Source organism: Nestor notabilis, unplaced genomic scaffold (assembly GCF_000696875.1).
Source record: "Nestor notabilis isolate BGI_N333 unplaced genomic scaffold, ASM69687v1 scaffold9090, whole genome shotgun sequence".
Taxonomy (NCBI): Eukaryota; Metazoa; Chordata; class Aves; order Psittaciformes; family Psittacidae; genus Nestor; species Nestor notabilis.
In genome coordinates this window covers 62750-86935 of record NW_009910700.1, presented here as the reverse complement: position 1 = coordinate 86935, position 24186 = coordinate 62750, and the positions used below count along the sequence as shown (strand labels likewise).

Below are 24186 nucleotides of genomic sequence, written 5' to 3'. Positions count from 1 at the left end.
CTTCCAGCCCTGGTCAGCAAGAAAGGGAGCCCCAGGTGCATGCCACATGGCACTTTCTGGTTCTTCCTGTGGGCACTGGGGAAGGACATGAGGAAGTGGGATGTTGATCCCACTTATAAACTGGAAGCCAATGTATGTGAACTGAAGTGAAAGGCAGCTGCCAAGAAGGGGTCCCCCAAGAAGCCCCCCAACAGCTTAGTTGCTGTTGAGATGGAAGAAGGCAATCAGTGATCCCTCTGATGCAGAAAGATTGAAATTACTTACCCTGATTCTGGTGAAGGGACTTCTGGTCTGGCACTGTGAGGGTCAGACAGTGAATACTCCAACCAGAAATAGAGGGTCTCTGCCTTTGGCCAGGAGGGGTGGCTGGGTTTACTGGGCTGTGTGCATTTGAAGGCCTGGTATATCAGACCACAGAACTAGAGGCTTTGGTAGAAACTGGAGCACAGTGTACCCTCGTTCCATTGCTTATCTATTGTTCTATATTAATTTCTATTGCCATTTCAGAGTGTTAATTTCAGACTGACTACCCTTATGGTGAAAGAAAAAACCCAGCCAGACATTCCAAGCAAGCTGAAGTCTTTAATATTTCTAGGAGGCACCTCACATTTCATGGAAATTAGCTTGATGAGACCTGTCTGTCATGGTCTCCAGGAATCAAGCTAAGACAGGACACAATACTGGGATTGCAACAGACACAGACTCTTCACTGTCACCTGATTCTTATCTGCTTATCTCTTGCAGCATCCATCATGCTACAGTAAGGATGTGGCCACAGCTGCTGGGAAGTGATACAGAAGAATCTTAAGTGCAAACAGTATGGAGGGCTGGTCATGAAATGCTATGTGAGATACCGGTCTAGTTATTTCCACTTTCCCAAGCTCTCTGTGATCTCCCCAGTAATGCGCATATGAACCTCAAGACTTACTGTCTTTCTAGTCTGCCCCTTTTCGTATAAGCATATTTTTCTGCATTTTGTGCCATCTGTTAGTTACTCTTAACCTTCTCTCCTTCATTTCCTCGACCCATGTTCCTTTTTAGGCATTTGTTTTCCTATTCTCTGGCAACTGCCCTCCTTTCCTTTGTAGTCTTTGCTTTATTCTTCTTGTCATCTCCCTCATGACTGCTCTGCTTTCAAAATCTCCCTCATGTTTCCTACACATGAAAGCAGCCCCATACTGCAAGCACTCTCCACACTTTCTCATGGAAATGCTTGTTCAGAGCGCTGAGGAAGGAGTCATCTGCCTACCTAGAGAAGTACTTGCTGGCACCATTGCCTCCAGGCTCTGGACATGTCATTGGGCTTGAAGTGGGAATAGCAAGGCCCATAAGTGTTCACTTTCCTCATAAGAAACGACCATTTCCTTTGACCACAGCACTAGGGTAATTTTCTTCCCACAGGATTTGTGTTTCACAGTTGACTAACTTTCAAAACAAATTACACAAGAAAGGATCAGTGCTGGGTTGTGCCTATGTTCTCTCCATCATCCCAGCCGAATAGCCAGATCCCCTGGCTTTTCTCTGGCCTGCAGGCAGGATAAAAGATGTAAGAGCTGTGGTGAGCCCTAAGCTGTTTACCTGACTGATCCATACCTTCTGACCAGTGGCCAAACAAATGGCTCCAGCACCACATCTGTAGAAGCTTTTCTGCATCCACCCTCTCCCAGACTGGTCTTTCGTGGACAGGTGTGGTATAACTCCCTCTGCTCTGCACAGACCTCAGTATTGAAGGTTTCAGAAGGAACACACATCTAACTGGTTGGGAATGTTGTTTGGAGGATCAGTCCAGAAGAAACATATATGTTCTTGCGTATTTCCTCATATTTCATTAATATAGGAGGTAATATAGAATTTATTAGGATGAAAACCCCTATCGTTAACTCTTCTTATTTCTGCTTTGCTTCTTTCCTTTTTCTCCCCTGGCCAGCCTCACAAATGCCTTGACCTCACAGCATGTGTCTACCCTGCTACACTAGGGAGGGCCCCAGAGGAGACTGCAGCACCTGGTTTGCACACTCCTCAATTCTTAAGTGATCTCTAGTTCACTCCAAGGCAGGTTTGCTATACACCTGATCTATCCACCTAAGCTGTGCGAATGTGAGCCAGCCAGTGATAACTGGCCTTGGAGCTTTCTCTTGTTTAGGGGTGTGTGCACGTGTACAGACTGTTTAATTTTTTCACTAGCAAGATCCTACCAAGGAAAATATTCACTAAACTTATTATCTAACGTTACCAGAGGTATGATGTGTCCTACTCAGAAGTGGTGATCATATTCCTCATGAACTGGATGATAGCAAGCATAAGTCTGACAGTAAAATCCGAGAAATAAACTCTCTAACCAGAATGACAGGTTAGAAAGGTGATACTACTTTATGATGGTACTGGGTGCATGGAGGATTGCTCCACCTAACACACACACTGAGAAGAGACAGTTTACAGCTTATATATATTCATTATATACATATTCATTATAATTCCATGAAATGCCCACCCAATTTTCATTACTCGTTCATATGGCAATTTGGGTAGATAACACTGTGGCACAGGCACTATAAATTTTGAGGAGTGGTCTCTGGGGGTCATGGTGGTCATTTGGGGAGAAATACCTGTACTCATTTTAGCCTTTTATGGAAATCTGTTATTAGGGACATTGGAATGTGTTTAGTTTTTCCAATTAACTGCATGCTCTTGTTTTGTCTAATTTACAACCCTGAGAGGCTGCTTGAGTTGTTTTCTTTCACAGCTGTTTACCCATTTCTCATGCTTTGCCAACAGGAGGAAGGTTTGAGAGAAGACATCTGGTTCTCTTGTTGCATGCCTTCCGTATCTCTATATCCTCTATACGTAGTCTCTATCTCTATAGCCTCTATACACAGTGAAATTCCAGTTTAAGAATCCTTGTAGCCCTATGTCTCTATATTCAGTGAAATACTTATTTAATTTGGTATCAAATCCATTTGGTCTTTTGTAGCAAGACAAGGTGAAACTTTGTTTGTTCTAGAATGGTCTCTGTACCAATGTGTCAGAAGAAAAATACGGTCACATTTAAAAGCTGTGGTACGTCTATAGTAGTTTTTATAGAAAACATCCATTAAATACTGACTTAAGCATTTTCAGTTTCTAGTTGTACATTCTTTTGTCTTCACTTTTAGGCTGTGAGTGGAGTTTGCTACCATAAAATGTCACCTGAGACCAAGGTTCTTTGGTTTTAATTCCCAGCTTTGCCAGTGACTTTATTTTCTTGAAAGTCTCTGGGAAAGTTGCTCCTGCCCATGATGCACTTCTAGAAATGAGAAATGGAATTTTACTTGTAGGGTAATATGAGGATAAACTGATGCTTATACATTGGAGAGTATCATACACTTGCTAACTGTACAGGAGGCATAGAAATAGGAATAAAAACCTTAAAATGCATACCAGACAATGAAATATTACTTGCAAATTGCTGGCTAAATAAAACTTTCCCAGAACTGGTTCAGTCTTTAGATCAGCATTTTGATTATTGTACATCATACAGAACTGGGAGAAGTGGTGGATACACCACTGTTCCACTTCAAAGGAACCTGGACAGGCTGCAGAAAAGGGCTGACAATAATCTGAAATTCAGCAAAGAGAAATGCTGAGTCCTGCATCTGGGGAAGAACTACCCTGATACCAGCACAGGCTGTGGACAACCTACTGGAAAGAGCTTGGCAGAGACAGCCCTGGGAGTCCTGGTGGACACCGAGCTGACCATGAGCCACCAATGTGCCCTGGAAGAAAAGAAAGCCAGAGGTATCCTGGGCTGCATAAGGCTGAGTGTTGCCAGCAGGTCAAGGGAGGTAATCCTAGACTGCTGGGTCCAGTTCTGGGATTCCCAGTACAAGAAAGATAAAGAGCTGCTGGAGAGAGTCTAGTGAAGATCCACAAAGATTATTGAGGGATCTGACATGAGAAGAGTCTGAGAAAGCTGGGACTGTGCAGCCTGGAGCGATGAAAGCTCAGGGACGTCTTATTCACATGCATAAATACCCAAGTGTGGGGAGTAAGTAAGATGGAGCCAGACTCTGCTCAATGGTGCCCGGTGACCAGATAAGAAGCAACAGGCAAAAACTGAAATAATGCAAATTCAGTGTAAACACAAGAAAACACTTTTTACTGTGAGGGCAGTCAATCACTGCATCAGGTTTTTCAGGGAGGTTCTGGAGCCTTCAGCATTGGAGATACTGACTAGACAAAACCCTGAGAAACCTACAGTAGCTGCCCCTGCATTGAGCAGGGCATGGAACAGGACAATGCACAGAAGTGCCTTCCAGCCTCAACCATCCCAAGATTCTGTGATTTACTTTTTTCAAGAAATGGAAATCCACATTAGTTAGATTAACTTATAGAAAGGGTACAGAGAATAGCATTTCTTTCACTTATTACAAAATAAATGTCAGATAATAAAAATCAAATAGCACAACAGACATCAGAGACATTTCGTAGTCTTCCCTGAATGTTGCAGAAAACTTTAGAAATTTTATATATACATAGATTTACATTTTTAATCAAATAGGCTAAAATATCACTAAAATTTTGCCTAGGTTTTCTTAAGCGGGAAGATAATTCGTATTTTGAACATGTGCTAGTATGACTGTACCTAACGTAATCCTTGGCAAACATTTGTATTCTGCACTAAATCTTCTGTGGCATGAGAAAATCAACAGAGAACATAGAGAGACATACCTTCTCTTATAAAACCTCCCCTCCTTTGTCTTGTTTGATTTGGGATCACAGCGGCAAGGAAGCTTGAAGTTGTAGTTGTGGACATGCAGGCATCAGTAAATGTTTTGCCCTGCCAGTTGATGTTTTTTGCTGCATGCCAGTATTAAGTAACAAATGCTGCAAGTCAGAAAGTGACTCCGTTTATCCTTTCCCTTACTGCTTTTGGACTTCCTTACATTTCCTTATTTGCAGATGTTAGCGATTTCACACGAACTGATCATGCAACTATCTCTTCCTTCCTGTTATGGTGGATGAACTGAGCACTAATAGTCACAATATGCAAACCCATTATACAAAAATACATAAATACTCTGTAGTCATAGTTCATGAATATGCTCATAGAAACACCTTTCTTAAAAATAAATGCATATTCATAAATAATGTGTTCTGGAAATAACAGCAGTGTTGTGTGACTAGGCCATGTTTAAAGTGCTTGCAACATGGCCGTTTATTTCTGTCAGGACCTGGCTACCTGTATGCATTGTTTATGACTGCTGCACCAGTCCAGAAGGTTCTTCTTTGAGAAAGATCAATCCTTGTCATGTATTTGCAAACAGCCAAGAAAATTACGTCTTGCATATTTATAGGCAAAGAAGTGGCAAGGAAAGTATCAGATCCAAATTTCTGAACTTTCTCACTGCCTGGTGGTTATGGGTTTATTTTGTTTGGTTCATCTTAGGCGACAATATTGTGGGTTAGGTGCAAAAGTGTCTGTATATTCAAATTAAAAAAAAATATCCAAAGCATTTATTAAATTCAGTAATGCCAAGTTTGCGAAAGACTTTGCAGTCATATAAATAGAGAGTGTAAGTCACAATGTTTGCTTTAAATTCCAGCAGTTTTAGATGTGGCTCTGTGTTGTGCTGAGTGTTACCCGCTTCCCAGATTGTTTCACATGATATCTGGCATGCAGATGTGTAATCTTCATGTAATAGCTTCTCTTTATTTCTTGCTGTTCTTGAACACTTGTAGCAAGAGTGATTTTAATTGCTGCCTATATTCCACTCCCAACAAAGGCACAATAGCAGGAAGGTGAAGAATTCCCCAGGCTTCTTAGGAGTGAGGCAGGATCCTTATTAGTCTGTTAGAGAAAGAACTGTTCTTAACCCTGTTTTCTTTGAACCAAAATTGTTTGTTGTTTTTTTTTTTTTTTTGTTTCGTTTGGTGTTTTTTGGTTTGGTTTGGGTTTGGGTTTTTTTGTTTGTTTTGTTTTTGCTATTGTATGTGCTCAGATCTGACAATAGCAAATTACTTCACAGACATTTCAAATTTTAAATGCCTTTGCTTTTCAGTTCACATTGCTCAAGGTCTCGCCCACCTTTACCCAGTGGCCCCCACCAGCCACCTCACTGACCACGACCACCTTGTGTAACTTTTCTATAGAACCATTCTCTTGTGTCACACTAATTTGTGTTGCAGAATGTGTAATTACAAACACCACAGTGTGTGTCAATATGCCTGATTAATTCTGGTAAAGGGATTTGCATCCTGTTGTGGTGGCATGTTTGGCCAGGCTCTGGGTGTAACACCTTTCCTCAACAAGTTGGAAGCATGTTAACCCTCTCCAGGATAAAATAGGAACAGCTTGTTTAGCTTCTATTTAACAAGACCATAATGCCAGCTCCTCAGTTTCTTGATATTTTCTTTGTTATACTTTCCTATTCTCTTCCTGACAGAAAGCAACTGAATGGTTCACAGCTCATGGCTAGGTTTTGGTGCATTATAGCCAAACTATACTTCACTGATAATTTTGGCCAATGGGAACGATATTGTGAAAGGTTGTATAAACTAGTGTAGTCTAATACAACACAATCACTCTTTCAGCAAGTGACTGTGAGCATTTCAACTCTGGCCACTGCTGCATACTGAGAGAATTAGAAGGATGGTTTACACGTGTGTAAAGCATGAACTCAGCCTCATTAAGAAATCGACCTTGTTCGATCTGCTGTGAAAAGCTTCCCAGGTGATTCTTTGACCAAAAGGCAATTATTAACTTTGTCTGCTAAGGCAGTAGGTGTACTAATAGCTGTTTTCATCCAGCTACTGTAGGAACTGGACAGTGTGGGGTATGGCCTTGGGCTGCTCTGGTAACTGGAAGACTCCCAGCACTGGAACGTATCCAGGAACAACTGTTTCCAGCATTGGCTTGGCCAGAATTTGCAAGCAATGTCCTGAACAACTCCTGGACATAGTCCAGAAGTTAGGTCAGGTCAGGGCTAATTTCTAAATGCAGTTTACATGTGCACACCTTATTTAAGGGTTTAATAAAATGTATCTGGGTTCTTACATGGCAGTCGACCTCAATGCAAGAAAGTAGTCTTGGGAGTATTTAGTCTGATAATTTAATGTCTAGTATCATTATAAAATTGGCCTAATAATCAAATAGCTATGTTCAACTGTCTAGTATAGAAATCTGAGCCTTTGAGTCTTAAAGAGAAAAGTGATTTCACAGCAAAATCTGATGTGTCAGTGATTCCTCACACAATTATGAAAAACATCATGAGACCCCCAAAATATGAATCTCAAAGACCAAAAGAAGCAGCAAGATATATGAGTTGTCAAAATTAATGGGGCTACTCAGAAGATAATGAATGAAAGTGCTCAAAGGCTAATTCTGTTAAGAGGAGAAACTGCTGAGCATTTTCTTTTTGAGTATTAAGACCACCTTAGAAGTCAAGGTGAACTTCCAGCATTGCATCCTCAGGTAGAAAAAAGTAGATGGTTGACTAACCAGCCATTCAAACTGGGGAGTCAGGTGTTAAGGCTCTTCTGGCATAACTTCAGATTCTGGCTGAGCCTTGTATGGAATTAGACTTTCAACCAAAGATGGAAGCTTTGTCTATGCCCTGCTATTACCTGTTCAAAGTCCGACCTTTTTGCTGAATATGCTTCTTTCCCAAAGGAAGGAACCCAGAAATCAAATTATACCAGTAAAATAGAGTTTGTTGCTGTGCTCCTGTTCTCTGTGAAGTGTATCGAGAGATGCCCCAGGAGATGAGAGTATTTGCCTCAACTTCTATGCTGCCCTCATGGTCTCTACTGACTACATAGCTCTTACAAAGGCTTATGTTGAAGAAGATGCTTCTGAGTCAAGTGCAAGAGGCATGTTTTATTCGATAGCTCTCTAGGCAACTACCAGTACATAGTAAGACTTCATTTCTCCCAGCTGCTTTAAGTGGACAAATAGATACCATTGTTTCACAACAGGGACTTGGAAAGACTGACCAGATTTGACAAGAGCCATTTAGAGAAATATTTAAAGAAGTATTTAGGTTGGAATGTACCTCTGAATGTCACCGGGTCCAATCTCCCACTTAAAGCAAAGCCAACTTCAGTGTCAGACCCAGATGCCTGTCCAGTTGTGTTTTGAATATATCCAAGGGTGGAGCCTCCCTGGACACCCATTACAGAGACCATCCAACCACTTTCCCCTGTAAATCATTCTTTTTCCTCATATCAAATTGGACTTTCTCTTGCTGCAACTTGTGACTGTTCCTTCTCCTTCTCACACTGTGCAACTCCCAGAGAAGACTATGCCATCTTCTCTACACCCAGTGGAAGACAGAAGTAGTTCCCCTTAGCTTTTGTTCTGCAGGCTGAAAAATTCCAGTTCCTTAAGATCCCCATAATCATCTTGGTGTCCTGCTTCTAAACATTCCCAGCAGCATTAATGTCTTTCTTGTACCAGGAGGCTGAAATTCGGACATGGAACTGCACATGCAGACTCATGAGTGCTGAGTAGAGGGAATAATCCTTGACTGCTGCGTCTACTCCTCCCAGTATGCAGATAGTTTTCATTACTATAAGGAAGTAATTCTGATTTGTGTTCAGTTGGTTGCCCACCAGGACTTCAGAGCCTTTTCTGCAGACCCATCAGTCAGCCATTTTCTAGGATACATGCAGTTGGTTTTCTTTTCTGGGTATTTGGCTTTGCATTTGCTTCAGGAGGTTCCTATCAACCCATTTCTTCAGCCTGTCAAACCCTTTTGAATAGCAAGCCTGCCCTCTACTATATCAGTTGGTGAGCTCTGTTTGCCGTCATCCAGTCTTGCTAAGGCTGCATTTCATCCCATTGTCCAAATAGCTGTTAGTACTAAAAACTACAAGTCTCAACACTGATCCTTGAGGAGCATTGCTCATGATCAGTCACTGCATTCAACAACAGCCTGAGCTGTTTTCCCAAGACATTGTCCTAATCCTGTGGCTCTGAAAACTTACTGTTCAGCTCAATAGCAAAGCCCTCTATTTGAACAAAAGAACATAGAGATTGAGTCATGCACTCAATATTTTACAACAGTAAATTAAAGTAGCAAAAAGGCAAGTAAGCAGTAAGACCTGGATACTTACAGAGGTAAATTCTGAGCTGATGTCAAGTAAATGGCGGCTGATCTCTTAAGTTGTAACACATGTTAAGTTCTAGGATTAGTTAGGGTTTTAGACATACTCCTGTACTTTTGACACCACTTTATGTCAGCCTGTTTTCTTTCCCATTCTCAAGTTTCTAGTAGCCCATGAGTACTTTAAGAGACATGAGAAAACCTCAAGTATGAATAGGCCCATTCTTGACAGTAGAACAATGGCATTCAGGCGCCAGGAATTTTATAAAAAGTTTTTATTCATCTCAATAAATTCATTCTTATTCTTTTTAATATGAAACAAACCCATTATTTTTCCTTAAACAAATTAGAATGTAACTAAAACTTCTTGACTGAAATATTTCAGTCATATCCACAAAAAGGACAAGTCACTCAAACAGTCAAAGTTAGCCAAAATTAAAAGCAAATACAACGGCATTTAAAAAAATTACATTTTTTATCATTCTGTTTTGGCTGCACTACTGTTTTTGCCAAGAAGAAACTGAAGGAAGCCTGTATATTATTCCAGGAATATACAGTTGCCTGAGCTAAGAAATACACTTTCAGATTCCTCAGGGTTTTTTTTGGTTATTTCAATATGTCAGCAACTAATGTTATCTCTTCCTTATCAGATGTTATTGACTGAATTTTAATCTCCATCAGCTGAAAGGAAAATAAGAACTTCCATTAGTTTTATACATAAGGTGTCTTGGTTTCAGCTGGGATAGAGCTGCTGGTCAGCATGCTGGTCAAATGCCATGTGTGACCATCACAGACTGTCCTGTTACCTTACAAAATCCTATTTTGAACTGTTTTCTGTGTCACCTTGTTTTATATCCTGTGTGTGTAACTTCAAACAACAAACTTCATTGAAGCTGGGGCTGGTGGGTGGGTGGGTAGGAGAGACCTGCAGCTGCAGAGACTGAAAGTGAGAGCTGGTGAACAGGATCCAGACACAGAAATCACATGTGAGGAACTTGAAAATTTATGGTTGTTGTACCTGAAGAGAGTGAGGATGTATGCACTTGTTGCTGGCAAACTTCAGCTCTGCTCAGCTGGAGAGGAGCAGGAAGACCAGGATGTCTGTGACCCTGTTTATGTGACTGCTGTTAGTGTTGACATGCTGCTGGTAAAGGCTCCTGTGCTGGTCTTTGTGGCTGCCTGAAGTAGTGTCCTCTATGTGTGTGCCACTGTATATGTGTGTGCCTCATGTTGGGAAAACATACAGCCCTTGCTGCTGTCTGGACCCACCAGTGGTAGCATCAGCCCCAGCGTGTATGAGACTGGAACAGGAGAAACCCTCTGGTTCTGTAAGAACTTTGCATTTGACTTCTCTTAACAGTTTTGCCTGCTGATTTTCCCTTGTAATTCCTCAAAATATGGCAAAGGAAGAGTTATTCTCTGTGTTAAGTTCCTTATAATTTTAAAAATACCTGCAGTAGAGTCCTGTACATGTTTTACACATTTAATATAAAATAGAAAGAGAACATACCTCTGTATTTGTATCAGGCAGTCTATGAAATGCATTTTTTGGCTCTGGGACTTGTGGAAATGCTGCTTTCCAACAGCCAGTCCTGGATATCAAAAGAGATGGAATAGAAAATTAAAAATAAGTAACGGTCATGTCAAAAGCATTGCACCCTTGAACCAGCTCTTATCTTCCTCTTCCAGCACAGAAGAGAAATAAAAACCCCCACACTATCTCAGCACAGAATGAACACGTATCAGGAAAACAGTAGTAATTTGGATAGTAATAGTTTCATTTTTGGTTCAAGATTCACTATAGTCATTTTCTTCTTTGAGAGGAAAATGAATTTGTCCTGCTGTTTAAGTCCCTACGACCAGTGAAAGTGGGTATAAACATTTTCACAAGTTGGAAGAACAGTATTTTCTCTGACTCACTGTGTATTTTTATACGAAGTGCATGATGCAGCAGAATATCCTTTCTCTTACTGTTCCACTTGGTCTGTTTCAAGAAGCAAGCTGCTTAGCTTATGTGCTTTCAGATACATTCAGTTTACTTAGGACAATGCTAGCGAATGTTGCAAAATCTTTACTGGTAACCAAACATATAATTGCATACAATTGGTCTCCTTCCCATGTTGATAGAAGAGGTCAAGGGAAAACTTGTATGGATCAGCCAGGGAGGGACTTTGGGCATCACTGTTACCATACTTGCCTCAGAATCACTCATTTGGATTGATTTCCAGTACAGTGTGAGTGAAAAAGTTTTATCGATAGTACAGGGACACCTCTACCTTATTTCTTTAAGAAGTGCAGATGTTTCACACACCTACATAAAATAAATGCATGAATTGTTTACCTTCTGCAGAATAAAATTGTGACAATTGCCACTAAGAGTGTCCCAAATGCTACCACAAGTAAGATCCATACTGCAGAAGAAATAATTTCTTCATTTCCTGAAAGACAAATAGTTACGAAGATTTATCATTGGTAAAGAGGAATAGATGCACAGCTGTGTCAAACATCTGTTCTGGTGACTGATTGGTAAATGTTGATATAAAATCAACTCTTTATTTTACTTTAACTCTTTACAGCAACGTCTGCTGGGAGGGATTAACATTGAGCCTTTTTGTCTATCCCATGCAATAATCAGGGCTGGGCAGCAGTGAGCAGCTGCGTGGTACTTAAATGACAGCATTTCAGCTGCAAATGTGTAACTAACTTTTTATATTTATTATTTCCAACGTTAGAGTGTTAAGAGACTTGTTAAGTCTCTTCCTCCTTTTCTCTGTAGTGTGGACTGAAACAAAGTGCCAATCCTTTGTATATCTGTGTGTGTGTGGGTGCACATCAGTGTGTAAGGTAGACAAGACATCACTGGGGGAAGAGTAGCCCAAGGCATGGATTTGTTCTTACCAAACTCTACAGGTGCACTCCACTCCCCCCAGGCTGGGCTCACAAAGCAGACACTGCCAGCTGCCCTCATTTTCAAGAGACACTTCTTTCTTGTGTTGTATCTTTGAAATGTGTGATTATATCCCCCTTCCTAAAAACAAAGCAAAGCTGAGTTGTTTTTCTCTGTTGCATGTCTAGATGTTGATGATGCGCAAGTGCCATTTACTTTCAGGAGGCTATGAGGGCATTGCTTTGTAAAGTAGACTGCTGCTCCAGGGCAAAAAAATACACATTTTAATGTTTATTATGTATGTAATATGTACACATCTATGTATCTTAAAAATAACCTGTCACTCAGTAAACTTTTTAAGTTTAGAAGGTATTGTCTTTTACACTATGTCCTGTAATTTCTAATGATATATATGACATACTGGTAATTTTCTTCAGCACATTGACAGAGGCAGAAAAATACATTGAACTGTCTCATTCCAACACTGCCAGAATTGAGGAATAAACTGTCTGTGTGCACCTCACCTTCCTCAGTCTTTGTATTACGACTTTTCAGGAAAAGCATAATTTTCCAGCCAAACCTGTAAAATAAGTACAGGAACTCATTTTAAAGTTCTTGCAATACTTGGCGCTACTAGAATTTACTGAAAAGTGTTTGCTTTGAAGGCTTTCAGGCTAGAGGTGGGATGTGCAAATTGAACTTATTGGAAGGAGGTGCAGCATACCTGGAGGGCAGCCTCCATTGCAAAGGACTTTTGTGGTCTTTGTTTTGCATAAACAAAATTAAATGCCTAGGAGGTGTTTTCACTGTGTGTCTTTTCTCTGCTGTCGCCAGTGCGTAACTTCCAATTCTGTTCCAAATGTTTTAGGGGGAGAGAGGACAATGTAATGTGAAATGGAAGGTTTTTCAATATACTTACAGAATAGTAATAAGGTTCTGCTCTTGAGTATATAATGAATGACATATATCATGATGATTTACAGTTTGATACATTCATGAAATCTATAAATAAAGATTCCATAAAGCACAGGACATTGAACACATGCTAATATAAAGGCATTTGAGTGATATTTATTTTTCACACTACGAAATTCACATGCATTACTGATTAATAGAACAAGTAAACTTACTTGTATGGAAGTATAGATGTTTTTTTCCTCAGGGCTACCCTGTAAATTGAGAAAAAAAAAGAGTTTTGTGTATAGATAATAAGTCATCTTTATCCACTGTCCCCTTTTTCTGCATTACTCTTTCTTAGCTACTTGACAGGTTGTCCATAAGACCTAGTAATTTATCTAACATTTATTATCTAACATATAATTTGTCTACAATTCCAAGTTCATATTGTAACTGATTTTTCTGTGGAAAAGTATTTGTTTTCTTGACCACCAGAGTTCAGAAATAAATTTTATTTCAGATTGGTGAGTGAACTGAAACACAAGCAAACCAGACCTGGATGAAAACTATAAGTTTGTTCTTAAAGAGAAAAAGGTATAAATCTGTGAAATAAACTTATTAGTTTATATCTAATACTTTTATTTATAATAAATGTCATTATGTTTAGTTGTAAATGCTATGTAAAATTGTTTTTCCTCAGATGAAAATACTCAGGACTGACATAGATTCAGGGATATTTTAAGCTGCCCTACAGTTATGTTTTTGATTGATAGAATAATATTCACTCATCCCTTCTGAATAGCCATGATGACTACTGTGAAATGTAGTGACTACACAGAACTAATAACTGTAGGCTATATCATCGCATTAGTCTACTAGAGCTACATATTTTATTTAATATTTTGCACTTTGTATTACTCCATTTTAAACCAAAATGAAATTAATCTAAACTCTTTTATCAAATAATTGTATGCGTGCTCATGTAGCACCTGAACATGAACTTGCAAGGCATGCTGCTGTACTGGACAGCTCCTAGAATCTGTAAAAAAGCTAGCTGAAGCGCAGGGATCGATCTAGGAGAAAGTACAACATTATGGTCTCCGTTTTCTTGTGTTTATAATAAAATAAACTATGAGAAATGAAAACAGTGAGGTCATGGAAGACTTCAGATGTGCAGCTCCAGAGGTCAGCGTTCCTTTGCAAATTTTTGAAGAGAAAATGTGTTAAAGGGTACTACATTTTAGAAAATGAAAGAGAAAACACATGATAGATGAAAGAGACTCCTTCCTGCAGGGGGTGGTAGCACCAACCTCCTGACTTGATGAAGGTCTGTTGCTTGCTGGGGGCCAGATTCTGGGATGCTGTAAAAGGACATCCAGACTTGTCTGGCCATTGCACTATTACCCTTTCCTGCTTTTCTCTGTAGGCACCAGTGGTGTGGCCAGGAGTAACCAATGGAGGGGATGATGAAGGGCAGGAAGCCCAGATGGTGTCTCCTCAGTCTTTCCCAGGAGAGGAAAAGGGTCGAGCAGGATTGCAGTCATCCAGCAGGTTAACACCTGTCTGAGTGGCTGGTGTCATAGGCAGGGTTTTGGCTTCTGCAACCTTGGGACCCTTTTTGAGAAACAGGGGCTGCTCAGCAGGTATGGGATGCATCCCACCAAGTGGGTTGTGAGTGTCCTTGCAAATAGCCTTGCTAACCTGGTTCTTGTGCTTCGTGTAAAGGAGTTCCTTGAATATGTAGGGTTCTGTCTTGGGACAAATGATGAACCAGGAAGAGAGCTTGTGACTTTGAGTCAAAGGGCAGACAAGCACAGGCGTGTGTTAAGTATTTGTTCCAGATTTCCCAATCAAGAAAAGGAAGCAGATGAGACCCTCTTCAGGCAGCAAAAGCCTCCAAGCCAAGTCTTTCTCTGTAAGCAAAGGAAACTGCCCTGGCTTCGAGGGCAAAGTTACTGGTTGATTTACAGGGACAACCTCCCCAGAGCACAAAAGCAGCCCATTCCAGTGTGCAGAAAATGGAGCAAGTGTGCCAGATGAGCATGGCAGGGCATGAAGCTTGAGTCTGAGCTCAGAGACAGAAAGAAAGTATGCAGAAGATAGAAAAAAGGATTTGGGAGGTATGAAAAGACATCATTTTCACGTGCAGGAATAGAGCTGGGTAAGCCAAAGCTCAGCTGGAGTTGGGACTAGTGAGGGAGGTGAATACAAGAAAGGTTTTTATGAGTGCACTGACAGTGTAAAGGAGGTTAAGGAAAATACAGCTTACTGAGTTGAGGGAACCTAGTGACAAGCAATATGGGGAAGACTGAGGTATTTGATGCCTTTTTAGTTCCATTTTCACTGGAAAGGTTAGCCTTCAGGTGTCCCAGATATCCTGATCTATAAAGACTTAAGTAAAAACATTGGTGAAGAAGAAATCGAGAGTCTCAGCAAGTTCAGTTTGTCCGTGTCAGACATGAAAAATGTAACTGAATGTCTATTACTCATGGTGTTATGTATATTGCTATGAAATAGTAAGCGCGATCCAGACTAAGAAGTTCCAAAAGGCAGAAATCTATCAAATGCCTTCACTCGGCCACCTAGTGGCCAAACCTGGTTATATCACAGGCAGGTTTTTCCTTTGTAGTCACCGTCTGCCACCCTGTGGTCATTTGCCGCAGTTCTGCCATAGTTACGGTAGTTTAGGTTTACTCCTGTTGCGGCGCAACACAGCAGTCTTACTCCTTCCTTATCTCTGTGAAAAGACTTGAAAAGCCGGGGCCTGAAATTGGCTTTCAGTAGCTTAAGTCGCTCTCTGAGTAACCTGTGTTTATTCACACTACCTTTCCGCTTTCTCTCACGTTTATTTTCCTTTTAATTAACAGTATACAGCTTCAGCTTTTGGACCAATGGGTGTGTTGCCTGCATATGATATCTGGATAAGCTATTTACATTTCATATACAGAAAAATTTCATTCACCATCAACTCTTATTTGTTAAGTGGATGCACGTTCATCTATTCAGTAATTACAGCCCACCTCTACCTCTTCACAGAGATAATTCACTACTGTAAGGACTCCAAGACAGCTCCAACAGGTCTTGGTGAAATAAACACATTTTCTGACTTTTGAAATGGCCAAGGCTGTGATGTGTTCAAGTCTTCGTTAACCATGTTTCTCTTCTTAGTCCCACATAGTCACAGTCATCCAGTGTATCTCCAGCAACATCTCAGTCAGGGGATCAGGGATAAAAAAATGGGGTGGTATAGCCTAAAAAGATGCCTGAAAGGCACAACCTCAAAGGAATATTGTGCTACATATTAGGGAGGCTACATCACACAAGAGAAACTGATTTTATTTTCGCCCATGTGCACTGGTAAATGTCTGTATTAATCTTAAATGTAGGTGAAGAAGTTCCTCTTACCTTATACTTTATGTTGATTTCATATTTAAAACACTTGTCTTTGTTAGAATGACTTATTTGGGGTCGTTGCCATTGAATTATGCAATTGTTTTTAATTTCATCACAGTTGACAGTGATATTTGCTGGAGGCATGAGCTTTTCTGAAATTATATAACCAGGAATTCAAATAATAAAAATCCCTTGTTCTCCTTTTGCTTTGATAAAAGAGAGTGCAATTGCAAGTAACACCTCTATGAAGATACTGATTTGTATCCATTTTTCTTAGAAAATCCTTAGATATAACTGACAGACCATAGTTCTTTAAATCCTGTCCCAGGATCAGAAAAAATGGGGACTAAGCCAGGGAACACGACTCAACAGCATACAAAGATATAACTGCCCTCCATTTACTTTTCTAGATAAATAAGGCAAAGTCCTGTCTTCTTTTTAAAAGGATGGGTTTTACTGCACAAGAACAAGCTGATGCTATCCCTAATGTAAGAAATTCAAAGGAAATTTCTCTCTTCAACCCTCCTCACATGATGCTTCTATGACAAGAAGGTGCTGTTTGCTTGATGTTGTGAATTATACAGTTTATTCCCCACTTCAAAAAAATTAGCCATACAAATTTAAGAACGACATTTTGGTTTGAAGAACCTAGCCACTTTCTTCATGTATCTCCCCTAATTTCAAAGATGTGAGAGAAAATATGAGGGCCTTTGTATTTGATCATTGCAAAAGACTTGATTATTGTAACAGCAAAAGACAGTCACTCATGACAGAAAGGCGGACACAAGGCTGGTAGAGGAAAGCTTAGTTTCAGCTAAACTACTGCTTTACATCAATCTTTAGAGACATGCCTGGCCCATTTGTGATGAGCTGTTTGGTCAAGAGTCTTGTTTCATCTGCCATGAGTGATATTACAGTTCAACTGCTCCTCTTTATAGAATGTAGCCTTGTTTGTCCAGTTTCTGGAGACAATACCGAAAACAATGGGACTTTGCCACAAAGGATTTGCCACAGTAAAAATAATTGCACAGGGTGCTTCCAAGTAGAGCACCACGTGTGAAAGAGCATATGAAAACCTGCAATATTTTATACACATACTATTTTTTTTAATCAAAGATATGGTGTTGGTGTATGCTGTCCCACTGGCAATGAGAAGCGGAAATCAATGCTCGGATAAACTTCTCCTGACAAATCTGTGCTGCTGAAATGCCTTTAGCCACCACTAAAAGTAGAGCAGGAGAAGTACAATCTCTTAAACACTGTGGACTTGCTAAAACTAAAACCAATAAACACTGATTGTTAAAGAATCTGAGGCAGACTGCAGCTGTAGAGCTTTCTTGATTAATTTCCCCTATTGCTCTTTTGCTTGGGGAATAAGTTTTCTTGAAGAGGACACAATCTCACTTTCAGCTCTAGGTGAGGCAGGGTACTTGGTTTCTTCTCAGGGAAAAATGCACTGCCGCCCTCATGCAATAGTAAAAATAAAGCAGAAAGAATTTACTTACCAATTTTATACAGTTGAATGTATGCATCATAGAACTGGATCAGGGAGTCTTTGCTAGAGCCGTTCACCAAGAAGTAAGCTTTTTCAGTCTCTATCCTCACATTTTGGAATCTACATCCTGTATTTCTGCCATTTTCATCCTGAATGTAAAGCTCACATTCCATCGCATCCTCATATCTATATACAGCAAGGTATTTTAGATAAACGTGGGCAATATGATGTGTTGAATGAGAATTCAAACTTCCCTAGGCTCAAGCAGACCTACTTACCTGGAGTTCTGCCAGTAGAGAAAATACTGGGTATCTGCTGGTGCATCCTTGCCTGCCTGCCAAGTGCAGTTCATGAGGGAAATGTTATAAATCACACAGGAGAAGTTGTCAATGGCTGATCCATTCATGCCTGCAAACACAGGAGTACCTGTGATGAGGAAAAATCAAGTGACTGCTCCAAGCTGGAGGATCTTGGCACACCTGCAGCTCCAGCTGGTTATTACTTGGGTCCGGAATGACTTGCTTCATTTTACATAGTAACACAGGAAGATATTTGCACTAACAGATTCAGTGAAGAATTTGTCATGGATAAAGTCTCCATGGATATAAATATAGTTGCATCTGACAAAATAAGTCTCAGAGAAGCCAACACTACTCTAGCACATGCTGACACCTGAAGCGGCTACCCCTGTGCTTTGAATTGTTCCTGTTCAAAAGGAGACACTGGTGCCACAATGCCACAGAGTGAATCGTTTGTCTGTCATCCTTCAGAACCCTGCCACAGCATTTCTAGTTTTTCTTCAGCGCCCTGCCAAATGAGTGAAGAGCATGAGGAGCTTTCCTGTGGGCTCCAGAGAGGACAGAGCTGTGGAGTTTTTCAAGACTTAAGGTAGGCGTAGATGCAGACTTGTGAGGTGTTTGTGCTCTGTAGCAATACCTTCTTCCACCTGGCATTAACATGACAAATATTCTTCTGGTCACAAACAATTTACTCCTTAACACCACCCCCAAGAAAACCCAATAATAAAGAGACTAAACACACCTTTTAAAAAAGAAGGACGATTTACCTATCCTTTCATAAGGAATCAGCCAACACTTTGAGCTTGATGAGGCAGGAACTAGTGCCATTTTGTATATTCCAACTCCATGTTGCTTAAATGAGCAGATCTTCTACCTCATTCTCTTAACAGTGTCATATATGTTACCCCTCTCATACAAAGAGAAGTAAACTTTCTCAGACCTTTCATTATTGGGAATAAGACACTTCAAACTGCTGGGCACTACACCATGACAAAATTCAAGGTGTGACAGATTTCTCAGCGAGGAATTTCAAAGCTACTGGCACTAACCTGTTTCACTTGGATTTTTAACAACATTTTAAAGACATTAAATGCAGTCAATAAAATATTAGAACAAAGAATTAAAAGAGAATTGGCAATTGAAAAAATGGCAACAGAGGACTGAAAAATTGTTGAGCTAGTTGTAGGAAACATTATTTTTTTCAGAGAAACATTGTCATGTTGCTTGACACAGTAGTGTAGCGTGAAACAACCCTTTTCTATTCGTGCAAAATAGACTGTCAAAACCAATACCTTCCTTTTACAGTTCCCGTTCCTGAAACAACTTTATTTTGGAGATTGCCTACCCAGTCAGATTCACAGTACTGGCCAAATGGATGGAGACAGCTTTGAGCTGTAGAGGAAGGAAATTTAGCTATGGCCAGAGTAACACATGTACAGGGAAAAGAATAATCCCAAGAGGAAAACTTCATGACTTGCTTTGAAGTATCCGTGCAGCTTGTAGAGGCTGATGAATTTGCTTAACAAACACAGTAGCTGCAAAACAGGAAATGCTTGGTTTGCTGTCTTCTCTACATAAGCACTGAAAACAGACTAAATCAGAATCAGAAGCTGCCTTTTCATAAGGTCATGGCACTTTTCAAGTAATCCATTTACACAAGATCCAAGTTCTAGATCTCCTGTCTGCTATCAAAAGCTTGAATCTGAATTTGAGCTGAATTTGGCAAGGAATGTGAAAATTAATAATAAAGGATTCTACAGGTATGTTGGTCCAAAAAGGAAGATTAAAGGAAGTGTGCCATCCCTGATAAATAAAACAGGAGAACTAGTGACAACTTACATGGAGAAGACTGAGGAATTCAACAAATCTGTGCCTCAATGTTCACTGGAAATCACTCTTCCCATACATCTCAAGTCCCTGAACATCACTCAAGGCAGGGACTGGGGAAATGAAGTCTCTCCCATCGTAAAAGAGGATCAGGTTTAAGAACACCTGAAGAACCTCAGTATACATAAATCCCTGGAACCCAATGACATGCATTCTAGGGCCCTGAGGAATTGCCTGATGTTGCCAGTCCATGCTCTATCGTATTTAAAAAGTCATGGTGGTCAGGCAAAGTTCTGGTGACTGGATAAAAGAGAATATTGCACCCATTTCAAGGCATCATAAGGAGGATCATGGGAGCTACTAACCAGCAAATCTCACCTCCATGCTTAGTAAAGTCATGCAACAAATCCTCCTAGAAGGTATGTTGGAGCATATAGAAGACAAGGAGGTGATTAGAGTTAATCAACATGGTGTCACCATTATAGTCTTGGTAAAATCTCCTGCAGTCACTGGACATCAGTCCTCAGTGAAATTCATTCTGCTCGTCCAACTCAATTCCACTTTCCGTTGATTCAGCATCAAATTTCTAATAGGTGAGTCTGGCATCTCTGCTGTACCACATAGAAGGACCAGTAAAGGTGCAGATTCTCACATTTTTGGGTGTAGAGATTACTACCTACCACATGCAAGACAGAAGGCAATTTAAATACAACTACCCATAATAAGAAGCATATTTCACTCCCCCTCAGAGGATTGCCCCATGAAAGTGTCCTACTCACAGCCTGTGCAGTGCCAGCCAACACAGAACTGGGTGATCAGCAACATCCACTGGGTCATGAAGATGAGTGCAAGAGGAGCAATCATATCTTCCTCCTTGGAGACAGAAAACAGTGAAACTTGCTGAAGGTGAAAGATGTCAGTGTGAACCACTGTCCTCTAAATTTGCATAGTCTGACCTGCTCATATGCCTGCTTCTGTACTGTCTGACCATCTCTCAGCTCTGGCGGGAGGAAAGATTCGACAGACTCCTCAGACAGTCAGAGAAATGTTTAAATAAACAGCAACAAAGTTAAAGAAGTTGTCCTTTTCTGTAACAAAACATTTTCTGTGATGATTTATAAAGCTGATGATCTGGGGAGCACTGCATAAATGTTGCAAACATACACTTGGTGACTGCTGTCTTAAGGCCTAAAGATTATTTATCTGTCTGCCATATACAAAGGTTAGGATGAATAGACATCAAAGCAGATGGGTAAACAGCTGCAAAAAGAAAATACCAAAATGAATCACAGCAATATCAATCAGTTCGTGTTAGCCAGTGGTGAATATTCTAAATTTGGTGAAAGTTCATGTACTTTCGAGGATGTTTTTGAATATATGCATAAAAGTGGATCTATGAGAGGTATCTAATTCCTACAAATTTGGTATCAATCCAGGTAAGAAAATCAAAATTGTGGCTAAGACATTTCTTAGCAGGCAGTACTTTATTTGCAAAAAAACCTTCATTCAATTTAGGTCCATGTATTCCTCTGACAGCTTTTTAGATTTTGCCTGGGACATCACCCCTCCAGCCCTGGACTTGTTAGAGTCTCATTGCATACCTCAGCAAACAAAATAGTTGGAAAAATGAAGATAGACCTACCTTCTATTTCAAAACATCTTTATCTTGTTAATCTTTCTATCATAGTCTTCTGGCTCAGTGAAGATAAAAAGACTGGTATTTTAAATGGTTGTATGGCTATAAATAGGGCTGTCTCCCTTGCCGCTTGTGTTTTAGGGAACTGTCGTACCGTCGGAAGTGTTGCAAGATTCATCACTTCCCTCCTGATTCTTACCAAATTCCTGTAATTGCACAATTCATGATTTCATACATGTGAACAAGCAATTATCTGGTTAAATCTTCCTTTGTTTTACAGAACCCACTGGTGCTTGGGAATCCAGTAAGTGCAAAGAAATATTTTCTTTTACAGGTATTTCTCTCTAGCTCTAAATAATACTGAGTAGTATGAAGCATCTCTGAGTACAAACCATCTCTGGGGCCTGGGAACAGTGAGGATTCCCCATGGTGGGTGGGAGCAGAGCCTGGTAGCCAGGGTCTGTTGCATATCCCCAGCCAGGATCAGGGCAGCTGGGAGCACCGGGAAATGTTACAGAGAATCAAATGGGGTTTAGAAAACAAGGGAAACACAGTTTCCATGCATCTGGCTTTTGTTCTCCTTTCTCCCAGCCTTTCACCTCCCTTGGTCTCCATCCTCTAATAGGTCCATTCCCAGAGCATCAAGCAGTCTCCCACCTACTCCCACCTACTCCCACCTACTGTGACACATCCAAACAAGGAGCTCTGCTCACTAACACTGCAGGAGCAGAGAGGGAGGGAGTTAAGGGCCTTGCAGACTCAGAGAATGTGCTGGGAAAAAGGAAGTCTAGGAACAATCACACTGAAGTTGTATTTACTGATCCTACACCACTGTAGGAATGGGTTTTAAGGGCAGCTGTTTTTGTGAGGGAGCTGTAACTCCACGCTCCTATGGAGATTTCTTGGCAGAAGCAGTTGGCCCACAAGGCTGTGCCTACTGATGACTGTGGCTGGATTGCTTGGCAGTGTCTGTATCCTGGACATCCTTTCATCACACCATTTAACAGGAATGTTGCCTGCCCTGGGCAACTGCATGTTTTTCTATGGCTAAAACTGGTCCTGGGAAGTGCTATCAACTTCCAGCCCGTGAGTCTTCTGAATTATGCATCTTGCAATGGGTGGACAGGGACAAGCACATCTGTCTAGTGCTGGGTTCTCTTTCTCCAGTTGATACCTCAACTGTGTGCACCCAAGGCAAAGCCCCATGCTCCCGCTCTGAAGATCTCCTGAGCCTGTAGAGCAGGCAGCAGAGGAGCAGTGTGCTTTCTGGTGCTCCCACAGATTATGCACCTTAGTTACACAGTGAGGAAGTCTGGGTTTTGCGGTTTTAGGGTTTGTGTACTTTTTGTTTTTAAACTGAAATATACTGCAACAGAACAATCCAAACAGCCCATAGAGACAGTGGTGTTACCACAGGCAAGGAAACTGTCCTACCCAGGGGACTTCTTTGCTGAGGCTTTCAAAAAATGGAAGCAAATTATAAAAAAATAAAAATCCCTAAGGAAAGCTCGTGCTGTTGATGGTGCTACCAAAGTCTGTTACCACCCTCTCCTGTTGGGTCTTATATTGGTCTTTGCCTAGGGATGGGAAAGGGATGCCTTAATCCCACTTTGCTCCCAGGAAGCGATTGGTGACAGCCATTATGGCTTCACTAAGGGCAAATCATGACTGAGAAATTTGCTGGCCTTCCATGACAGGGTTATGGCACTAATGGATAATGGAAGAGCAATTGACGTCATCTACCTGGAGTTGTGCACTGTTCCACATGGCATCCATGTATCTAAATTGAAGAGACATGGACTTGATGAATGGACCTCTTGGTGGTTAAGGAATTAGCTGGATGTTCCCACTCAAAATGTTGTGGTCAGCAGCCTCAATGTTGAAATGGAGACCAGTGATGAGTGGCATTCCTCAGGGATCTGTACTGGGACTGGTGCTGTTCAATATCTTTGTCAGTGACATGGATGGTGAGATTGAGTGCGCCCTCAGCACGTTTGCCAGTGACGCTAAGTTATGTGGTTTGGTTGACACTCTGGAGAGAAGGGATGCCATCCAAAGGGACCTTGACACGCTTGAGGTGTGGGCCAATGCCAACCTCATGAAGTTCAGCCAAGCCAAGTGCAAGGTCCTGCACGTGGGTCAGGCTAAGACCAAGAGAAAATAGAGGCTGGGGGGAGACCAGATTGAGAGCAGCACTGAGGAGAAGGACTTGAGGCTGTTGATTGATGAGAATTTCAACATGACCTAGCAATTGCAGCCCAGAAAGCCAACCGTATGCTGGGCTGCATCAGAAGAAACATGACCAGCTGTAAAGAGAAGTGATTCTCCCCCTTTCGTTTATTCTTGTGAGACCCCACCTGGAGTACTGTGTTCAGCTCTGGGGTCCTCAGCACAAGAAATACATGGACCTGTTGGAGTGAGTCCAGAGGAGGACATGAAGATGATCAGAGGGCTGAGGCACTTCTTCTATGAAGATAAGCTGAGAAAGTTGGGCTTGTTCAGCTTGGAGAAGTTTCAGGGAACACCTTATAACAGTCTTTCAATACCTAAAGGGGGCCTATGGGAGATCTGGAGAGGGACTTCTTACAAGGGCATGTAGTGATAGGACAAGGGGAACGGCTTTAAACTGAGAGAAGGTGTTCCAGGAATTGAAGGATTCCGGGTGGAGA

General features: G+C 41.0%; 1 protein-coding gene across 1 annotated transcript; it reads right to left on the bottom strand.

Moving 5' to 3' along the window:
- Window positions 1–9689: 9689 nt before the first annotated feature.
- Window positions 9690–20745, bottom strand: LOC104403231 (granulocyte-macrophage colony-stimulating factor receptor subunit alpha-like). Its single transcript, XM_010011302.1, has 10 exons — window positions 20661–20745; window positions 20400–20492; window positions 18034–18163; window positions 17766–17941; window positions 16273–16412; window positions 13101–13139; window positions 11982–12111; window positions 11425–11521; window positions 10594–10675; window positions 9690–9764 (listed from the first exon to the last, which is right to left on the bottom strand). Exons 1-10 carry the CDS (start codon window positions 20743–20745, stop codon window positions 9690–9692), a joined length of 1047 nt encoding a protein of 348 aa, XP_010009604.1.
- Window positions 20746–24186: the final 3441 nt, after the last annotated feature.